We start from the raw sequence: 18,896 nt of genomic DNA, 5'->3' as shown, positions 1-18,896 counted from the left end.
TTGGTGGCAGCGACCCTTCAAACGCGAAATCTGCTAAAGAGTAGAAGTTCCCATATTGATCAGGCGAATACACTTCTTGACTTTTGATGCCTCCCTTGACGGGACCCAAAGGCTTTGAGATACAAACAGTTCAAGTAGTTCGTTCCACTGAAGGAGAGGTGATTGGGGGCCTGTAACAAAATTAAAGAACACAGGATACAGAATAGCCTCGGTAATTTAGGCCAATGATGTACAATCTGATGGAGCATTCAACCCCAATCAGTCGGAGGGCCACGGAATACACACCGCATTTGGAAGGCGAAGACGTTGTGGTGGGTCTACCTACAGAAAAGTACATGTTCCGACAGAATTCATGATACAGAGTACATATCTGGCGAGCTGATTGCCAAAAAGAAGCATTGATCCTGCGCAGAGCACAGGGTTAGCCTAGCAGTCTCGTCACGTAACGTTGTTTCGATTTGGACTCGCCGAACTATTCCTCCCCATCTGACATTGAAACAACTCTTCCATCCTTCACATAAACTTCCTCCCATCCCACAGTCCACCGGGCTGTGTTCCAGTCAAACAGTATTTTTGCATCGGCATCGATGTGCGAGTTATAATACGGGTCCTGACGAAACTTATAGGAAGATTCAATGTCTCCCATGATGAAGTCGGCTGCTCCGTCAAAACCCAACTAGTTGAGCTGGTCTAAACCAGGGCATTTGGCTTCAGCTTCTGGTAAAAGAGCTGACGGTGTATGGTACTGTTTTTCTTGCTTAGCGACCGCGCCTTGCCTCCTTTTGGGCCCTTGGTGCTTACCTGTCGATATTTTTCAATGCCATACTTTACTAATAAGTCTCCTGCTAACTTCCTATGGGTCGAAGACCAATGCTTATGAAACTCGTCCTCACTTAGTTCTAGAACTCGACTGACGAAGATTGCTATCCGGTAGTATCGGTGTCTGGTAGCCATACTGACGAGGCCGAAGAAAGACGTCGATGACTATGCTCTTTGTGTTCACGAAATGAAGATATCGCTGGAGCGTCGAGGGTTTTCATACTTGCTAAGGAAATTCACCTGGAGAACCGAAACGAAACTCTGCTCTTTTAAGCCCAGCATCTTTCCATGAACAGGCAAACTTTGAGTGAGTTCTGGCTCCTACACCACTTGTTTCATGAACCTTCGGCAAGCATTTACATCCACGGATACATTCTAAAGGTGCTTGGTGGACTTTCGGTTACTCCGGGCGATTTCGCACCTCTAATCTACCCACTGCCATAGTCGGGGTAATGGGGTCGTTTACCGCGGCCTGGGGATGTCCGGGGAGAAATGCCTGGGGGAGCGGAACCGGGGCGTGCTTGGACTCTGACAATGTCTGATCTATTACAGTGACGTCCTGCATGATCTATAAACAGGATGTCGTTCGTAATAGCTTCAGAACTCCTGATATCTGCTTCAAGTCCTCCGGTAACGAAACAATCATGTCAAGTCCCGGCGAGAAGGTCGTTCTCGTGACTGGCGGTGTCATAAGTGATCACCACATGTGTTCTCTCACAAGATCCATAGGCAAATTTCTCGAGGGGGAAGTACTAGGAAGGGATCCATTCTCTAGTCTGGTATTGGCGCAGAGTTGACACGAAAACTGATCCGCGAAGGTTGGAGGGTCGCTGCTCTTGATATCGCGTCTCAAAGTGCCCTTGCTCAAAAACTCGCCGATGAACTTGGACAGAACTTCATGTTTTGCCAATGTGACATCAGTCATTGCCACGAGCAAGCAAGTGCATTTTCAGCTGCATTTCGAAAATGGGGCCGAATCGATGCTCTCTGTGCCGACGCGGGCATCATCGACAGAACTCCATTTACATTCTCAAGTGGTGTGAGAAAACCCAGTACGGCGAAAGTCCCATCTGCTGTTACTTAGCGAGCTGACGTATCTGTCAAAGGATACCTCCCGAACCAGACCTGTCATGCACGGATGTTTGCTTGAAAGCCACAATCTACGGCGTCCAACTTGCTGCTTATTTTATGCGACAGAGTCCTGCGCCCGGCGGGAGCATTATTGCAACGTCCAGTATGGTCCAGTCCACCCGGTTGCATCGTTTGCCGAATATTCTGGGGCAAAAGCCGGAGTAAGCCAGAGGGAGAGTGATGTGTAGGGGCTTCGTGCTGAAATTTCCACAGGTCAATGGGTTCGTGCGAGCATGTGCTCCATACTTGCAGTTTGTGAGTACCCAGTTGCCATAGTTCCGAGTCGATATTGACCTCCACGAAGAAAGAAAACGTTACCATCAATACAGTCTGTCCCGGTGTGGTGCCAACCCAATTTATAAGCCAACATATGCGGGATACCTTTGGCGAAGACTCGTAGGTCCTTCTTCGAGATGTATATCGCCCATTGTTCTAACAGGCTATCAGATTAACACCCGTCTCAACCATCGTTAGCGCATACTGGAAATGCTTGAACGACAGATCTCTCAATGGGGACTTTATCGAATGTTCTCGGGATCAGCATATCATCTTGAAAAGGCCCCTGGACGCAGATGGAGAAGGATCGAAGCGAACGACTACGGTCTACGATCCGTACTTCGTGACTATACATGGCAAGGCTTCCGGACTTCCAGATATTGTAAGAAAGCGGGGTTAAGTCTCTAATACCTCAGACCACATAAGGAAACTGTCAATAGCTTAGAATTAGGTCGCAATGGGAACCTCGTATACACTAAAGCAGTCGGCTACTCGTGAGACGGCTGCACTCAACCAAATGACCAGGCTTTTGAAATCTTCCCCCTCTCTTTTGGATATTGTCTAACCATGGACGCCAAATCGCGCTTTTGATCCATAGCACCACGAACCACAGTGCTGATATTTTGGCCATCTGAATCTCGGAAAAGCATTTCTTCAGGTAATATTGCTGAGACACCGGTATTGCCAGCTAGCTAGGCTCCCTGTGTTCACCGTCCCTTAAGCTTCGAGAGATTGTCCTCGGTCCGGCCTCTACCGTAGGGGTTTCCCCTTTGGACAACACTTTATTCGTACCGGTGAAGGAGGTTTAGCACAGTATTGAACTCTACATGACCTTCCGCGGTAATACCTAACTCGACAGCCAATAGCCCGAAGACCGGCATTCCAGCATATCACCGTGCACCTTGCCAGTACCTTTATTCTCATTTCAGAAGCTGGGTAAACGGGAATCCCTGTCCAGATCCTGATATAAGGAGAGGGATGTACTTACTAGACACACGTTCTCGCCTCTGACAGACGTGGCTTCTTCTCAGACTCATTATATTAACAGGCCCCTGAGATCGACCTGTCTGGGTCTTCACTGCTCCACCGCTAACGCCAATTCGCATTGCCAGCCTTGTTCAAGATTTCCAACATGATTTCCCCAAAAAGACAGTTCTCAGGGAGAAAATCAGGTCGGATACTTCGAAGACATAGGAGAAAAGTTCCATGTAACAGCTCACGAAGAGGATCACATGACGACTGAAGAAGTGACTCAAGGGGGCGAAGGTACACTTCTCACCACCAGCACCAAAGATGGTACAGGTACGACAGGCTTGAAGTTGGCACCCGATGGTCGCGTATGTTCCTAGGCTCGAATGCTGCTTGCATAGAATGACTGAAACCAAACGCAGATTGTTCTTATTCCGCAACCGAGTGACTATCCGAACGATCCACTCACTTGGCCATGGTGGAAAGAGCACGCAGTCCTACTCACAACGGCGATTTTGGCGGGCAATGCGGATTTTAGTCTTTGCCTTGTCTTCCCTGCTGTTCTGCCTCAGGCGCTTCATTGGGATAAATTGTCACGAGCCCACCGTTGTCCCCAAGTACTCTACGCCCTCCACCCGAATCGGGTGGACGGTATAGAAAGAAAAGGATAAGGCAAAGGATGGTTGAAGCACAAGGCTATCGGTTAACGCTACCTTACCCTTTTCACGTGACAGAAAGAGGGGAAGCTATAAGAGTCTTCTCTCACCCGAACCGGCTGAGAGAGAACTCTTCCTTTTTCTTAAGCGTTGAGTCGTTGTCAATAGGACTACGTGAATAGAACAAGGCATTCAGCTACTCCAATTCCTTTGTACCTACTGCGTTGCGTAGGTCCCTGATATAAATCGTATAACTCAATGAACTTCACCACGAACCTCGCGGTGATTATGGTGTAAGTTGCTCCCTTCTGTGGCGGACGCTCTTGCTCCCCCTTCGAGTTGATGGCTGACGAGGCTCCAAGGGAGTTGGTGGTGTTCTCGCAATTCCCCCAAGCTACTTCTGGGGGCGTGCGCCTGTCGTATTCTGGGCTGTCCTCGCCAGCGTCTTCTTGACCCTCGGGATCTGCCTGACTGACAACTTCGAGGCCTTTTATGCGTTACGTCCATTGCAAGGGGCTAATCTTACAGTCTGCCAAACAACGACACTATGTTACATCAAAGATATGTTCTTCCTCCACGAGCACGCCCGCAAGATCGGCATCTGGCTTTTCTTCTACGTCACGCCATACATTGGCCTAATGCTGGACTACTTCATGATTTCTGGACTTGACTCGCAGTGGCGTCCGCTATACTGGCTTGCACTAGCATCGACTTGTTTTGATCTTGTCCTGGTGGTATTGTTTCTTGACGAAACCTGGTATCGAAGGGATGTGCCCCCTCGAGGAGCAGCCGCCGCGTGGCAACAGATGGCAGAGAGTGTTCGGGATATGGCAAATCAGGCGCCACAGAGGCTACTTCATGGGTATCTTACCAGTCTTTGGCAGGCTCTGGGCGGTATTGATCAAACCTCTGATACTACCGATCCTAGTCTACTTGTGGGTGTAGCAATTGTGTCCGATGGAGTGTTCTGACGGGGCAATAGCTGCCTATATTTCAGGTGGGCCACTGGAGTCAATATCACGGCGGCTGTCCGCCTCGGCACACCAGAAGACGTTGGGGGCTACGGATTCAGTCCTAAAGCGTCCGGATTCATCTATTTGTATGTTTTGTCTTCCTAACACCTTTTCCTTCAATCTATGGCTGATGTTCTCTTGTACAGTGCCCCCGCTATAAGCGTCACGTTGGGCGAGGCTCTCGGACACTGGCTAAACAACTGGAATGCTGCAAGATACGCGAGATGCCATGACGGTCTTTTCAAGGCAGAAGCGCGTTTGCCTGTCACGTATCTCGGGACCATCTTCATGGTGCCTGGTCTGGTCCTTCTCGGACAGACGTTTGAGCATCATCTCCATTGGCTGGGCATTGCATTCGGTTGGGGAATTACATCTTCGGCGCCATGCTGTCCAGCGTTGCAATCACCGCGTACGCTCTTGAATGCTATTCCCAAGCTTCAGGGGAGGTCTCGGCGTTCATCAACTTTATGCGTGTGATGGACGGATTTGCTGTCGGTTACTTTCAGCTGCCATGGGGCGTGAGAGTTGGCTATGGCGCCAGTTTCGGCACACAGGCTGCCGTGATTGTCGCAGCGGGGGGGATCTTGACCTTCATTTACTTTTACTGGGGGAGGCTCAGGGCCAAAGGCGGTCCACTAAGATTTCCTGGTTCGACTTGAAAGCATCACGACGGGACTTGGCGCCTGCTTGATTGAAAGGGAAGAAACTAGTCGCGCTCAGATCGTGTTGCTGCTGGCGACTAGGAGACGTTTACGGCGTACCAGTAGAAATATATATGAGTTCATCGAAGGCAAGAAACGGACAAAGCCGGATTTCTAAAAAGGAGACAGACTAATAAGTGTACTTACAGATTTTAAAACCTGCTGGCTCTCTGCACTTTAATAACTTCCGTGAGACCCCCCTTCCTCTCGCAGCGAATACTTAATATCACAATGCTTGTATATTGTCTATTCTCGTTCGGTACTTCGACTGCAAGCAGACTCATTCTTATGTCTGTCTTCCTATTATCAAACACCGGCTGGTGAGTTGCGACGCAATTTCAGGGCAGAATCTAACTCTGCAACCTCGTTGCATAATGTCCCGACTACTTTATTAGACTCAAAGAGAATTTAAAGAGGCCTTCAAAAAGAAAAGAAAAGAAAAGAAAAGAAAAGAAAAGAAAAGAAAACAAAACAAAACAAAACAAAACAAAACAAAACAAAACAAAACAAAACAAAACAAAACAAAACAAAACAAAACAAAAGAAAAGAAAACAAAACAAAACAAAAGAAAACAAAAGAAAAAGACAACCGCAGGACGTATTTGAGGCATTTCTGTACTGCATGGGTGGAATTCCGTTCTTTAAAGTGAAGGCACGTACTGTATGTACCTGACTTAGTTGTACAATAGTCTTTTTGAGAGGCTGTAGTCTGTCACTTGTATGTAGCCAACGACATTCTCATTTCCCACGCCGAACAGACTTTCGACGTGACCGGCCCTGGGACTTCCTCTAATTGGGCTTCAGTTGCTTCAAGACCTTGGGCTGTGGTAGGCCGACCATGACTCTCGAGTTAAGCAGATTCTGATACTCTTGACTGGCACAATGCTTGTCAAACGCTTCCCTGCCGCTGTACCGCTCAAAGACGAAGAAGTGGTTCGGCTCATCATGGTCTCGCGAGATGGCATATTCAAACGTCCCTGGCTCCGACTGGACCAGTCGAATCAAATGCGGCACAGTCGTTCGAGTTCATCGGCGTAGCATTCCCTTGCGTACACCTGTACAGGACGTGAAAAAGTAGCTTGTTTGGCCGGGACTAGTGACCCACATCTCCATAAATGACGAATTCATCTTCTGAAATACATGGTAACTTCATCGTCGGTACCATGCCGAGAGCAAGGGGAGGACTATCTTCTCAAACACGTTAGAAAGGGAGGCCTGCTTGGCAAATGATCTTCTGAGATGGTGAAATGAAGGTCGTTGCACTTCCAGCCACACCTTCGACCGATGGCTGAGAAATAAGGTATTGATAAATACTCAAGGGGCTTGATGAGCTCTTTGGAGCTTTTGCTAGACTCGTATAGAACTCGTATTTCCCCGAGTGCTTCCCCGGTGTTCAACACCTGCGTCCCGGTGCGGTAGGGGTAACTTCGTATTAGTCCGGGGTCAGTATTTAAGCCGGGTTGGCTTTTCGGTCGGTGCAATCTCGCTACCCGAGGCGATATAGAGAGTCCGTTTAGGAGTCCGTCGACTTCTTACTGAGGATCTTTGATCGTGCTTCTTTCAGGAAATCGAAACGCTTGGGAATGCCAAAGACGGAAGATGAGCATTGATAGCAAGACCCCATGGGGGCGATGCGTGACTTCAGCAAAGGACAATGTGTCGCTCTTCGACGTCTTCTATCCCAGCAATCTCTCCATCCATAAGTCCATACGCAAATGCTTCACCCATGACCTCAAAGGCACCGGCACCCAGACCGTGACCTGTGTCTTCACCAGCCACCCGCAATATAATGAGCCCAGGCGCTCCAGCGATGGCTCCCAACACATCGCCTACTTCAGCTTGGCCAGTACATAGCCCAACGTGACCCTGCGTCGTAATAAAGGGTCGCTTTCCAAGACATCGTTCCATAAACGTCTTATACGAGAGCAGGTCCTGGCTGATAACGAGGACCGGTCCCTCGCCTTGTGCAGAGCACTTCTTCATCTCGCTGAAGCCGCGCATGACTCCGGCAGGGTCTGCGCGACAGGTGATGGCCAGATAGTTGTATTCCAGGCCGTGGACGGGGATGCAGGCTTTGGCATGTGCCTTGAGTCGGGAAGGAATCAGGGCTGTCTTCTCCACGAAGGCCTCAATCTCGCGTAGGTAAATGTCGGCTTGGACGTAATCGAGCTCACCAGCGGCCTTGGATGTTGTGAAGACAGCTCCCAAAGCTTGGATGGGACCTAAACAGTACCCATTGATGTCGAGAATATTGGTCTGGCTCGAGACGTGTGTATGCGCGCTGAGAGCAACCTGGAGATGGGTCGCGGCTTTGAATAGACCATCCTCCAGGAGTCCACATAGTGGGCGTCTCAGTGGGACAGACCAATCAGTCGTCCAGGAGGGTAGCGATGTCTCGGCAGAGCTCCTGTTGCTCTCAGGGTCCTTTGCTACTTCTTTCCTTTCGATTCCTAAGAGATCTGTATGACCGAGGCGAATCAGAGTTCTCGAAACCTCACGATATGCCTCTCTCCAAGGCGTGTTGTAGTCTAGAGGAAAGCCTGCTGCTTCCAGTATGCTCCGATCAGTGCACATTCCGAACAATGCCCAGATTCGATCGATCTCCCAGCTGCAACCTGAGCCCTCCGTCGACTCCGGAATGAAGGTACGCACAAGGCAAGCCTTTAAGCTTGTCTCTGTGTGGTCTTCATTCTGTTGCCTTTGGCGCTTGCGCCGTTCACCAAGCATGGTACTGGCTCGAGAGTTCCATTCCCTTAACCGGCCGGGCCCCGTCAAGTAGTCCCATAGCCCAGGTTTCTCATAATACCAGAAGAGTAACAACCTGAACAGCCGCAGAAAAAGAAAACGAGACTGCATCAATGGCCGAGCTGTACTCATGAACCAAAGCGTGCAGCATAGGATTGACGCCATGAAATCGTCCCCATCGACAAATGTGCCATCCCCCAACGCGAAAACCGTAGCTTTGGCCACAGTATGTTCTTGGATCGTCCAGGTGCGTGCAAACCACTCGTTCCATGTCAGCTCTTCAAAGGCTCGTAGCATGTCGAGTCTATTCGCAAATGCGCATCGGAAGTGGTCAGACGAGAAGAAGCGTTCCACCTGCCTGCGTACTGGTCTTAGGTCGGGATTGTTCGGAAAATCCGGCCAACTTGTGGCGAGATTCGGCCCTATAGCCAAAATCCCAGCTCTCCGTGCCCCTGGACCGATGACCCGGGCGAAACTTTGCAACAAGGCTTTGAGATTCTCACTGGCTGGACCGAGCCAGATCAACACTCTCTTTGCTCGAGAGTAAATATCCGTCATGCGAAGCATTTGCTTCGCTTTCTGCTGTGCATCATTCTGATCAATGGAAACTTGATCCATCCAGAAGTATGCTTCTTCTCTTTCCCAATCGTAGCGGTGTTGCAGGGCGAAAACATAGAGCGCGGACAGCGCCAGGTATAGATTTTCGTATATTCCTTGCTCCTGGCCATCTATATGGATTCTGGATTTCTTTGTCCCGCAGACGTAGGAGAGGGCGGTATAGGGTCGACAATCAGACATGGAAGATACAAGTGTCGTTAGTGAGTATGTAGGAACGCCATGAGTTTCTTGAATATTCACGAGGCGAATCTCGTTCTCACCGAGCAATCTATCAGTGGTATCAGGACCTGCCATGTCGCTGGCATGTGGTTTCGGGCTCGTCTTAGTGAAGCCCCTGCTTGCTCATTACATGTGACATTATGGGAACAACGTGGAAATAAGAAAGAATGCAAGCCCGCCACAGTGTCTCTCTGCGCCAGGGGACCAAACAAGGGGCAGAGGGGGATCCATTTTTGGGAGTGGCGCTGTGTCACTATGTGCGTCAATGTTCCACAAGATTACAATATTGTCTGAATACGGAGGTGCCGTCAGAGACAACGGGTCAGAGATTCGCGACGCTGTCGAAGAGGATTTCTGCCCAAATAGAGGCGACATTAGGGCAACACCACCCTCCTTACAAGAACCTAACTGGGATGAGGGCGCAAGCAGTTTTTCCGCTGCTTGTTGAACCATTCTGGGGGTCAGGTAGATAGATGGGTTGATTGTATCTGGCGAACTGAATGTGACCAAGGGCCTTTTAAAGGTGACGAGGTGACAAGCTGCCTCGCCTAATCTGGCTAGTCCAACAATGCTTGGCAGCTCTAATCCCAAGTATTAAGCGTGAGGCTTATTCGATAGCTGCCAAGACGAGGTAATTCGACACCTAGCTCATCCCTCTTTGGGACGAAGGTGATGCCGCCCTGTGCTCACCCCTGGCTCGCCCGTGTCTCACCAGTCGTGGGGGCCAAACACTCTAGCGCCTCGGCACGGGCGCTGCAACCCTGACGTTGCTCACCTTTGGTGGGGACTGCCAATAACAGCGATGATTGGCCCTTCAAGTCTACTCTCCTAGGCGCCGAGTATGTCCAATGAAAAGCCGGGCCTTTTTAAAAAGCAGCGTCGCCGAGTCTACGCTTCAAGACTGATAAGCCTCGACTCTACTTGGTACTTAACTTATACGGGTAAGGTTCCACGAAGATTCGAGCCTGCACCGCCTATCATTCGCGCCGAGCGTAACGAGTATCCCCACTTAAGAAGAAGGAGTCGGCACATACTGGGGTATATTGCGAGGAAGCCCTCTCGCTGCTTTCGCTAGCTACGTCCTTCCTATATTATTCCGAATACTGTTACCCTCTCTCTTCCTCTTACTCTTAGCTTTTGGAGCGTTCGCCCTTCACTACTTAGTAAATCGATACGCGAGTAATGACCTACCTCTCTGTTAAGGATCCTCACTGATCCTAACTGGGTTAGGGTTCTCAGCAACAATCCTTGAATAGCATGGGCTGGCTGTGAACAACGCAAGGTATGAATAGTCAATGTTACTAAGAACTGTATAGTCCAGTAGATAATATGAGTTGGCTACGAAGAGAGTATAACTATCTAGGGGAGTGAGGGTGTATATATAATGCTTATGCTCTGTGCGCTCTGTTACAGAGCCAACAGAGCCGACAGAGCCAGCAGATCATCTCACGTGATCTAGCCTTGTTTTCCTGTGGATCCTTCCATCTGTCCAATGAGTGTGGTGAGCCGTGTTCGTGCAACCCGTGGCCGGTTGCGCTCAAGGCTGTGTCTAACACTAATGTGAGCGGGGAAAAAGGATCCCAGTGAAATGGACATATCCAGAGGCTTACCTTGCTTGAAGAAGCCTGAGATTTTTGAACTTGAGACATCCTTCGCCGTTTGCACTGCGATGAATGAATAGAGCGCGGGGTATGTGCCTTGTCGAACGCGGATCTAATGTTTTGCCATTTGATGCGGTGGTTGGTGTGTACAGTACTTAGAAGGTTGCGAAGAAAACTTCCTCGTACTTTTCCTTAAGTACGTTGTAAGCTTTGTAGGTTAAAGGGATCTCCAGGTAAGTACGTCCGGAGGATTCACGTTCATCAAGGAATTTTCGGATTGTATCAATGGCGCGCTTTGCTTCTTGGCCATGATCAAGAGATTGGCAGGATGGACCGGTAAAAAAGGGAGTGCCACTAGAGGGGAGCGGAGCATCGACTGCGGCGCTTTGCATTTTACCCTCGTCTTGTTCCACTTTCTGAATTTGGTCTTCGCTCTTCAATTCCTTCTGCGTCAGCTCAACGAAATCTGGAGAAATTGGAGGGTCTGGATTTTGGCATTTTCGACTTGTCCCAGACGTCATGGCTGTCGATATAAAGCTGTCCCTTTGACCTCCTGACTGGTACAAGGGATTAGATACAGGTAGAGTAGTTCCTGGTGAAAAGTAGTCATTATCTCCTGAAAAATCAAGACCTTTGTGTGAGACGTGTCTGGGAAGATGAGAACGATATACCTGCCTAGTTAGGTATGCGATACCTATGTGAACAACTGACAACAACTGACGTCATAATTACGGTAGAGTACTTTGTCAGACGCGTATAGACTAAAGAGATGCCCTTACAAATTTAGTGTGTACAAGTACTCCGTAGAAAATGGAGGTTGGTACAAATCCAGTGTCGAAAACGATGTCGAATATACCAAAGTCACCCCCGTCGCCAGTGGCTTGAAACGAAGCTTACGATCTCTATCAGTTAGCACCATCGAAATAAGAGAATGCTAGAAATTCAACGCCATCACGACCGAATGGCAGGAAAACAAGTGATATTCAGACGCAGTCATAACAAGCGACATGATGATGAAGCGACCGCAGGTTTCTATGATGGAACAACGAATCCCGTCAATCATTGGGCCCTCCACTGCTGTTTAAGATTCGGCCAGCAACAGTTCATGCCTCTAGTTACGTGGTCTTCTGAGCGGACCCCGCCTCCCCCAGGGTTTCCCTTATCTGCTACTCTTTGATCTCTTTTAGAAGCTCCGGATACCATCTCTCTCCAACATCAGGATGACTCTTGATTCTATTCATCAGTATTGCTTCTCCTAAGTGTCTATACTTGCCCTTCTTGAGATCAAATACGACATCATCACCTCTCTTACCACTAGTCCGAGCGATCTCTTTCCGCAGCTCCAGCACGCTCTCTGGGACAGCCATGTCTTTGAATTCAGCGTTTAGGGACACCCCTTGGAAGAACGGAATTGAAAAGCGTGGGCCCGTTCCTGGCGTTGGGCTGAGCGCGCGATGGATTGTGCTCACGCATACGCCTTGAGTGACGGCTTCCAGACCCTGGCCAATATTGACCACCAACGTGCCATTGATGGGTGGACAGTCGATCCACTCTCCTTCTCTGTTCTGTACCTGTAATCCTCTGTGCTCACTGGCTTGTAGCAGAAAGGTAGAGAACATGTAATCCTTGTGCGGTCCCACGCCCTGTCCTTCACCTTCAAGTCCGAGCTCCTGCAGATCGGGGTACTTGATAATTTTCAGCTTGTGTTGCTGATCTTTGTCGAAGTACGCAGAGAATGCTCCGGCCGGTAATCCAATGGCCTCGGCGATCAAGGAGGTGAAGAATATGGATATCTCACCCAAGCGCTTCATATAATCTTCGAACGTTTGCCGGAATGTAGGAAGAAAGGTTGAAGAGGGCCATTGGTTAGGGCCTAGAATATTCATGTATAATGGCTGATCGGGCCTTTTGAGTGGATGAGTAGTAGAGAGGTCGATCTGTTCACGGTGATCGATTGCGTCCGCCGTCACTTCGTTACCCAGCTTCGAATAGCCCAGAAAGGAAGGGGCGTTCTTCATCTCAATTTTGAGTCTGCAACAAGTAGTGTCAGCGAAAGTTTCATGTAACATCTGGTCAAGCAGTATGCATTACAGCCATAGCATAAAACACATCCGCGTCCACAAAAGTGGTTTTCCTTTACCTACACGACGTGATTCGATTCTCCACACGTCAGTAGATCAGAGGAGGCACTCACAGTCGGGACCCCCGGTACTTGCATACAAACCTGTCCACAGGACCTTTTGGCTGTGCTGGCGCCCTGCTCTAACGGAAAGAGGAATATGCAACACTCTCGCAGTCACGAAATCGGAAAGGACACCACTCACTTCTCCTCCTTTGGCAAATCAAAAAACGCCTTCCCCTCGCTTTTGACCTTCTCAAACATCGCATCCTCGATTCCTACATTTTTCAGGTACAAAAAGCCAACTTCGAGAAGGACTCGCCTCAACTCAATCAAAAAGGCGGGTTTAGTGTTCGGATCCCGTGCTAGGGACAGGTCCAGGACGGGGATGCTGTTGAATGCTGACATGTTGAATGTCTGCGGGGCGGTTGTGATCTGAAGAACAAGTAGATTGACTCTTACGACATTTGTCTATGATGAGGTTGGCAGATTGCGAATATAGGGCAGAGCTCAGTGTTTTGTGTGTACGCCAGTAATACTTGAATTCAGCAGGCGACGAGGATATGTTTCGTGTATTGGAACCTGACTCGGTGTCTCGCTGATGCACACCGATCCAGCCAATGTCCGCGAGTTACGTCTCGAAACAGTTCTAGTTCTAGTCGCAGTCGGTGTCTGGCCGACGCTCGCGGTCACCGTGCCGAAGCGGCAATCACTGGGGCAAAATCGCAAAGGCCGATTTGATGTTGATTCTAGTAGATTTAATCTACATCGAGCATCTGGTGGGTCGGTTTGATTTTGATATGAATCTTTACTCGGCGTTGATGACGGGTCCCGAGGGCTGAATGTGGATGGGAATGGACAAGCCATTTCGCTCTTTCTTTGGAGAAATGCTCCTACCCAACTAACCTGAATAGTACGTGAATACCCTAGTCGGGCTATACAGGCGTCCCAACTTGGTAGGCGTCACGTCGGATGGCGTACTCGGGCCATGACCGATGACATGTTGGCATCGGCTCGGAGACCGCGTGCCCTAATGCAGGCGACCACCACTCCAATTCCGAACACTGTTCTCCTCAACCTTCCCATTTTAAGATGCAAAAAGAAACGTGCGTGAAGGCATGCCCGGCACATCGCTGCCAAGAGTCCACCCCTGGAGAGTCGGAGAGCTGGTTTGGGGATCGCGTTCTCGATCTATTTGCTCAAGGGGAATGTCACCGGAGATATACAACCCACGTATACTTCGTACGAGCTATTCTTCGGAGGAGCCGTCACCAGCAAACTTGAACGATTATTTGTGATACTGTCAGTGGTCTATAGATGGTTTGACAGGACATCCTGTTCTGGAAAGGTTGAAGGTCTTGTCATCATATGGCCAAATTCTGCAGGCCACGGCTATTCTGTCCAATGTTGCAGTCTATTTTTCGAGGATGGTGGTCCGCACAGCTCTTGCCCGGCGAAAGGGGCAATCGTTGGTCAATGAACTGCTGCCCACCACCAGCTAGCAAACAATAATCAAAAGTGTCGCTCGATGTACGTAATACTGGAATTGGTAAAAAGGTACCGGAAAAGAAACTTCGATCTAGTCAGCACAAATGTCTACTGTATACATAGAGTATCGGACGAATGAACGGACCATTGGATGATTATTGGAAATGTCATTCTATTGCGCGGGTTATAGGCCGTCAAAATGCGTCCAGTGGCTTGCGGATTAACGATATCATTCGCCTTTTGAAGCCGATGGAGAAGACTGGATAAGGAGCTGCCCTTCAACTCCGACGACATCGCTCCCTCAACGCCAAGTCAGTGCAGGTGGCTGAAAATCAAGATGGAGGAAGAGACGGTGGAATCATCGCCGTCTCCTTGAGCGGTAACTTTTAAGAAAAAGCCGGCTCTCTCAGCGGTATTTTCAGGCAAAATTCTTGCCGCTCCATTGCCAATGAGTCAGCTTCTGAATAGCCACCTATGCAAAGGCGCGAGAATTGCTGTGCTAACCATTGAAGAGGTGCTGTTCCATTACGCTCAGCGGGTTAGTCGGGCTCTCAATATGGCTGCCTGCTTTCCTTTGTGGAAGACGAATTGTGTGGCGTAGTAATGTAACTGAGTCGACAACACCAACTGAGCCAGTGGAGAAGTTTACGATGCCAAGTCCTCTCCTATCACATCCGCTGGGAAGTTGTTGATTAAGGACTGAGACGCCAGGAAATCGAAATCCTCCATGAAAGGGCTAAACACTTCGTAACCCCCAGCATTCCCAGTTGGTACGTTCGCCGAGCTTGCACCGGTGTCGTTTGTGTGATTTCCAGGATCGTGCCTCAGATTCATGGAAAAGTTGTTCAGGGCCTGCTCAATGCCATTTGAAATGCTAACCAGGAGATGTTTTGGGTGGAGACCGAGAATAGAGCGTTTGAGGACCACAAGTAAGCGTTCTACCAAGCTTGCGATCTCTGCTTTGTCCAGGTGAATTGAGACAGAATAAGCGGCTGACACCTTGAGCAGGAAGACGACGGCGAACACGATCATGATGTTAAAGTAGGTGTGAAAGCCATCAATGAAGGACTGGACCTCGCCGTCATTTATCACCGTGCGTATAATGGTGGTAGCTGAAAGGACGGCCGCATTAGCGAACTCATCAATATCGAGACCGAGTTGGGAAACGTCATGGTCAAGGGAGCTGTGTTTTCCCAAGCCTCGCAGCGCATGAGAGTAGAGATACAACTTGGCGAAGTGATAGTAGAGGCCAGATCCTTTGCGTGCATAGTTTCCGATAAATGCATTCGGCACCCATCGTGCATTCCATTCGGTACGAAAAGAATCAAGTTGAATACTGAATCGATGAAGGTCAGGTACCATTGAGACTGTCAAAGCCCTGTCTGTGTCGGTGCCGAAGGTTGTGGATATCTCCTCCGTGAGAGACCACAGCTCTACCTGATACACCAGACGTAGATCATCCTTTGTGCTATGTGGGCCGGAAAGGAGCTGCCGGCCCAGTTTGATTGCTTCGCACTGACGTGTCCACGGGTATCGGCCATATGGAATAGAGAAGTGGTGGTCGCAAACAAAGACAAGGTAGTAGACACGTGCACAGAGGTAGCGTGATTTGTCTCCGTCCGAAATGTGATATATGGCTCGGTGGAGCTGGAGCTCTGTGGCGATTCTGACGGCTGCATAACATCAGCTTGGATATTCCTGGACAATAACACTGGATTCTTGACTTACCAATGCTGATGAGGTTCCAGGATATGTCGCTCAACCAGTAAGCGCCTATAAGGAAAGCCAGCACATCAAATACGGTATGCTCTTTGGCAAATAATTTCCTTGCAGCCAAGGCCGTGAAGTGACCGTAGCAGACATCGTAGTCGGCGGAAGTAGAGTGAAGTGCACCAACAGCGCAAATCACCGACGTGAGGAGCGGTGAACATTGTCGAACATTATCCAGGGTTTGAAACCAATCACCGGGTACGCGATATATGAAATGGTCCAATCTCTGCTTATACAAAAAAAAGTAGGATTCCGCTCTCTCTTGCGACAAAACACCTTCGGAAATGATATCCGCATAACGCACATTATCGTGATATGGTCGAGAAGCTTCGGGGGGTGATATATGGGAGACGCATGAGCCCGGAACATCACCCAAACCAGATTGTAGATCTAAGACGACCTCCCAACGCCCTGTAGCTCTGTCATCGCGTAAGTTGGTGTTAGAAGACTGAGCTTTCTCTCCCATCACGCCTTGATGCAAGTCCTCGCGAACTCGAGTTGTATTGTCTGTGGCTTTCAACCTTTGCAGAAGCTCTGGCATGGACAACTTGTCGGCAATCTCTTCCAGAGCGCTCTGAAAGATTTGCACCTTGCGTCGAATGTGGTGGCCGGATCTGCGCCAGAGTAAGATGATGGACTTAGCCCCATCCGAGGGCGACGCCTACTCGAACCCGTTCTCAAGGATTGACTGGAGACTCATGTTGCCAGCGCAGGGTATGCCGCGTTTGTTACACCGTGCGCATGGTGGGCGGCCATCTCGCATATTGCAGCGAACCTGCGTTAAGTCAGTCGGGTTAGGGTCCTTTTTGGAATACTGTCTACAGTACTTTTTGCTTTCTGCAGGCCACACATGCTGTGATTTTGCGACTGGTCTCGGGGGGCTTATTGTCTTCCGACGGTGAGCGCAATATAACCACAGCTGGTTGTGGCTGATCAGCTTGTTGCATTTTGTTCATGAAGAGGGCCACACGCCAGACCCGTGGACTCTGGCGCTGTTGTGCCTGTTGGTGCTGGAGGAAAGGAATCTTTTCGCGGCCATCCCCTTTATCGTCGCCATCAACTCATTTTGAGACGATAGCTTTTGGTAAGATCTACGGTCGGCAATTCACGTGCGTCACTGGTTGGCTAACAGAACTTTGCCAAGGCATTTAAGACTTGAAAACAGTCAGAACAATCAAGGCGAAAGAAGAGCAAAAAGCTCTCGCCGACCTTCACTTTTGACCCGGCCAGTGTTTTCACTTGTCTACTGAACGTATCTTATATTCTTGCTTCAGAGGACATGTTGCTGTCTAGATCTGTTTCGAGACTTCTCGCTTCTGAATAATACATAAAATTTCCACCAGGTCTCCATACTCTGTTTCGTTACGAAAATGCTGAGGCCAATACTTCAAAGTCGCTCGTCAACCGGATTGCTTTGCCTTCATCCTTGAGACTGGGGCAGCCTCGGATACCGATCACCACCTTGGCACCCAGATCCTCCATTTTCTTTGCTTCAGAAGCCACATCGCACATAAATTCCTCGAACCTGACTTCGCTCAATGCGGACACCGTGACGTATATCACGTCTGCCAGATCCTTCTCGAGCAGCTCGACACCACGGTCAAGAAGATGCAGTGGTCCATCGCATAGGTTCATGGTTGCAAGTGTTTCGGTTGGAACGTCGAACCTTTTCTCCCTATTTGTCAGTGTTGCGACACGAACACCACGAATTGAGAATTGGTCGAGTAATGCTGAGACTTGCTGATTGGCCGACCCGCTAAGGGCATCTTCCTGCTCGTGTGTTTTGTATTTGGCGGTAGCAGGACCATGGACAACAATGAGTGCCGCTGCCTTTGTAGGAAGGAAATAGCTTCTTCCCCGGGATACTATCGCCGCTCTGGATCCTTATCTTCCGGTTAGTCGAGTGACTCGACATACGGAAAGGAAACATACGTACGGATCAGACTCTCAGTGGCTATTGGCCGAAAGTACTCCAACGGCAACGTCTTCATTGTGGGATCCTTGGCCATGTCGTCCCATCGTCGAACGGCTACTTTCTCCTTGATATAAGGATCTTTTTCTGCCTCTTCCGCCTGTGCATTGGTGAATGTACCACCCTATCTCGATGGGTCAAATTTTCTTCCCGACATCACTGGAGCCCATCGTACCTGAAATTTGAGCGATTTCTTGCTTAATGGGCTTAAGCTATCGTAATAATTCTTATCCACTGCCGTGAGGAATCTTTTGGCCATGACATGAGCGCCGACAAGCTGGCAAATCTTCTCGCTGAACCCAATTTGCCTCAAGTACCTTTCCCCCAGCACTTCATGGTCGGCTATACCGACATGCTGACCATCTGGGGCGATGAGAGCGGGCATTTCTGACGCTACGGGAATAAACCTTCCAACATCATGAAGCAAAGCAGCCAAGATGGTGTCGTTGTCCGCGCTTGAGTTGTATGCCAACTGCGCTGCTTGCAGAGAATGTTGTAATTGCGACACTCGTTCTCCCATGTAATCCGTATCTCCTTGAGCCCTTAGGAATTCAAAGAGTTCGATGATCGTGGTCTGCGCATGTTGGCGCACCGATGGAAGCGCATCCGTAGTAGCTAACATGTTTTGACCTCCAGGAGTGCGCATATCCCCTCGCGGACAAATAACAAATAGTTTCCCACTTCACCAGCCAAAAGAGCAAGCTGAATGGTGTGCTGGTGTGCCGGAAGTCTCTTTGGGGGATTCACATGCCATCAGTTGGTGGTGCGCCGTCCTCTGGTATCTCGCCAAATGACCTTGC

General features: G+C 49.4%; 7 protein-coding genes across 7 annotated transcripts; 1 reads left to right on the top strand and 6 right to left on the bottom strand.

Moving 5' to 3' along the window:
• Positions 1–1,463: 1,463 nt before the first annotated feature.
• On the top strand, positions 1,464–5,523 carry Z519_07752 (uncharacterized protein; the record flags this gene model as incomplete). The annotated part of the gene is made up of 10 exons (XM_016765482.1): positions 1,464–1,512; positions 1,638–1,858; positions 1,926–2,111; positions 2,164–2,205; positions 2,255–2,346; positions 2,398–2,608; positions 4,214–4,713; positions 4,834–4,950; positions 5,011–5,222; positions 5,306–5,523. 10 exons carry the CDS (start codon positions 1,464–1,466, stop codon positions 5,521–5,523), a joined length of 1,848 nt encoding a protein of 615 aa, XP_016618451.1.
• Positions 5,524–6,353: 830 nt separating this feature from the next.
• Z519_07751 (uncharacterized protein) lies at positions 6,354–6,692 on the bottom strand (the record flags this gene model as incomplete). Its single annotated transcript, XM_016765481.1, has 2 exons — positions 6,354–6,551; positions 6,618–6,692. 2 exons carry the CDS (start codon positions 6,690–6,692, stop codon positions 6,354–6,356), a joined length of 273 nt encoding a protein of 90 aa, XP_016618450.1.
• A 513-nt stretch (positions 6,693–7,205) lies between these two features.
• On the bottom strand, positions 7,206–9,221 carry Z519_07750 (uncharacterized protein; the record flags this gene model as incomplete). The annotated part of the gene is made up of 1 exon (XM_016765480.1): positions 7,206–9,221. One exon carries the CDS (start codon positions 9,219–9,221, stop codon positions 7,206–7,208), a length of 2,016 nt encoding a protein of 671 aa, XP_016618449.1.
• Positions 9,222–10,902: 1,681 nt separating this feature from the next.
• Positions 10,903–11,268, bottom strand: Z519_07749 (uncharacterized protein; the record flags this gene model as incomplete). The annotated part of the gene is made up of 1 exon (XM_016765479.1): positions 10,903–11,268. One exon carries the CDS (start codon positions 11,266–11,268, stop codon positions 10,903–10,905), a length of 366 nt encoding a protein of 121 aa, XP_016618448.1.
• Positions 11,269–11,913: 645 nt separating this feature from the next.
• Positions 11,914–13,274, bottom strand: Z519_07748 (uncharacterized protein; the record flags this gene model as incomplete). Its single annotated transcript, XM_016765478.1, has 2 exons — positions 11,914–12,778; positions 13,072–13,274. 2 exons carry the CDS (start codon positions 13,272–13,274, stop codon positions 11,914–11,916), a joined length of 1,068 nt encoding a protein of 355 aa, XP_016618447.1.
• A 1,725-nt stretch (positions 13,275–14,999) lies between these two features.
• On the bottom strand, positions 15,000–16,824 carry Z519_07747 (uncharacterized protein; the record flags this gene model as incomplete). The annotated part of the gene is made up of 3 exons (XM_016765477.1): positions 15,000–16,027; positions 16,083–16,738; positions 16,790–16,824. 3 exons carry the CDS (start codon positions 16,822–16,824, stop codon positions 15,000–15,002), a joined length of 1,719 nt encoding a protein of 572 aa, XP_016618446.1.
• A 662-nt stretch (positions 16,825–17,486) lies between these two features.
• Positions 17,487–18,718, bottom strand: Z519_07746 (uncharacterized protein; the record flags this gene model as incomplete). Its single annotated transcript, XM_016765476.1, has 3 exons — positions 17,487–18,007; positions 18,061–18,220; positions 18,272–18,718. The coding sequence occupies 3 exons, from the start codon at positions 18,716–18,718 to the stop codon at positions 17,487–17,489; spliced, it is 1,128 nt and encodes a 375-aa protein (XP_016618445.1).
• Positions 18,719–18,896: the final 178 nt, after the last annotated feature.

The sequence above is a fragment of the Cladophialophora bantiana genome (genome assembly GCF_000835475.1).
Source record: "Cladophialophora bantiana CBS 173.52 unplaced genomic scaffold supercont1.11, whole genome shotgun sequence".
In the NCBI taxonomy this organism is placed as follows: Eukaryota; Fungi; Ascomycota; class Eurotiomycetes; order Chaetothyriales; family Herpotrichiellaceae; genus Cladophialophora; species Cladophialophora bantiana.
This window is presented reverse-complemented; position numbering and strand designations above follow the sequence as displayed.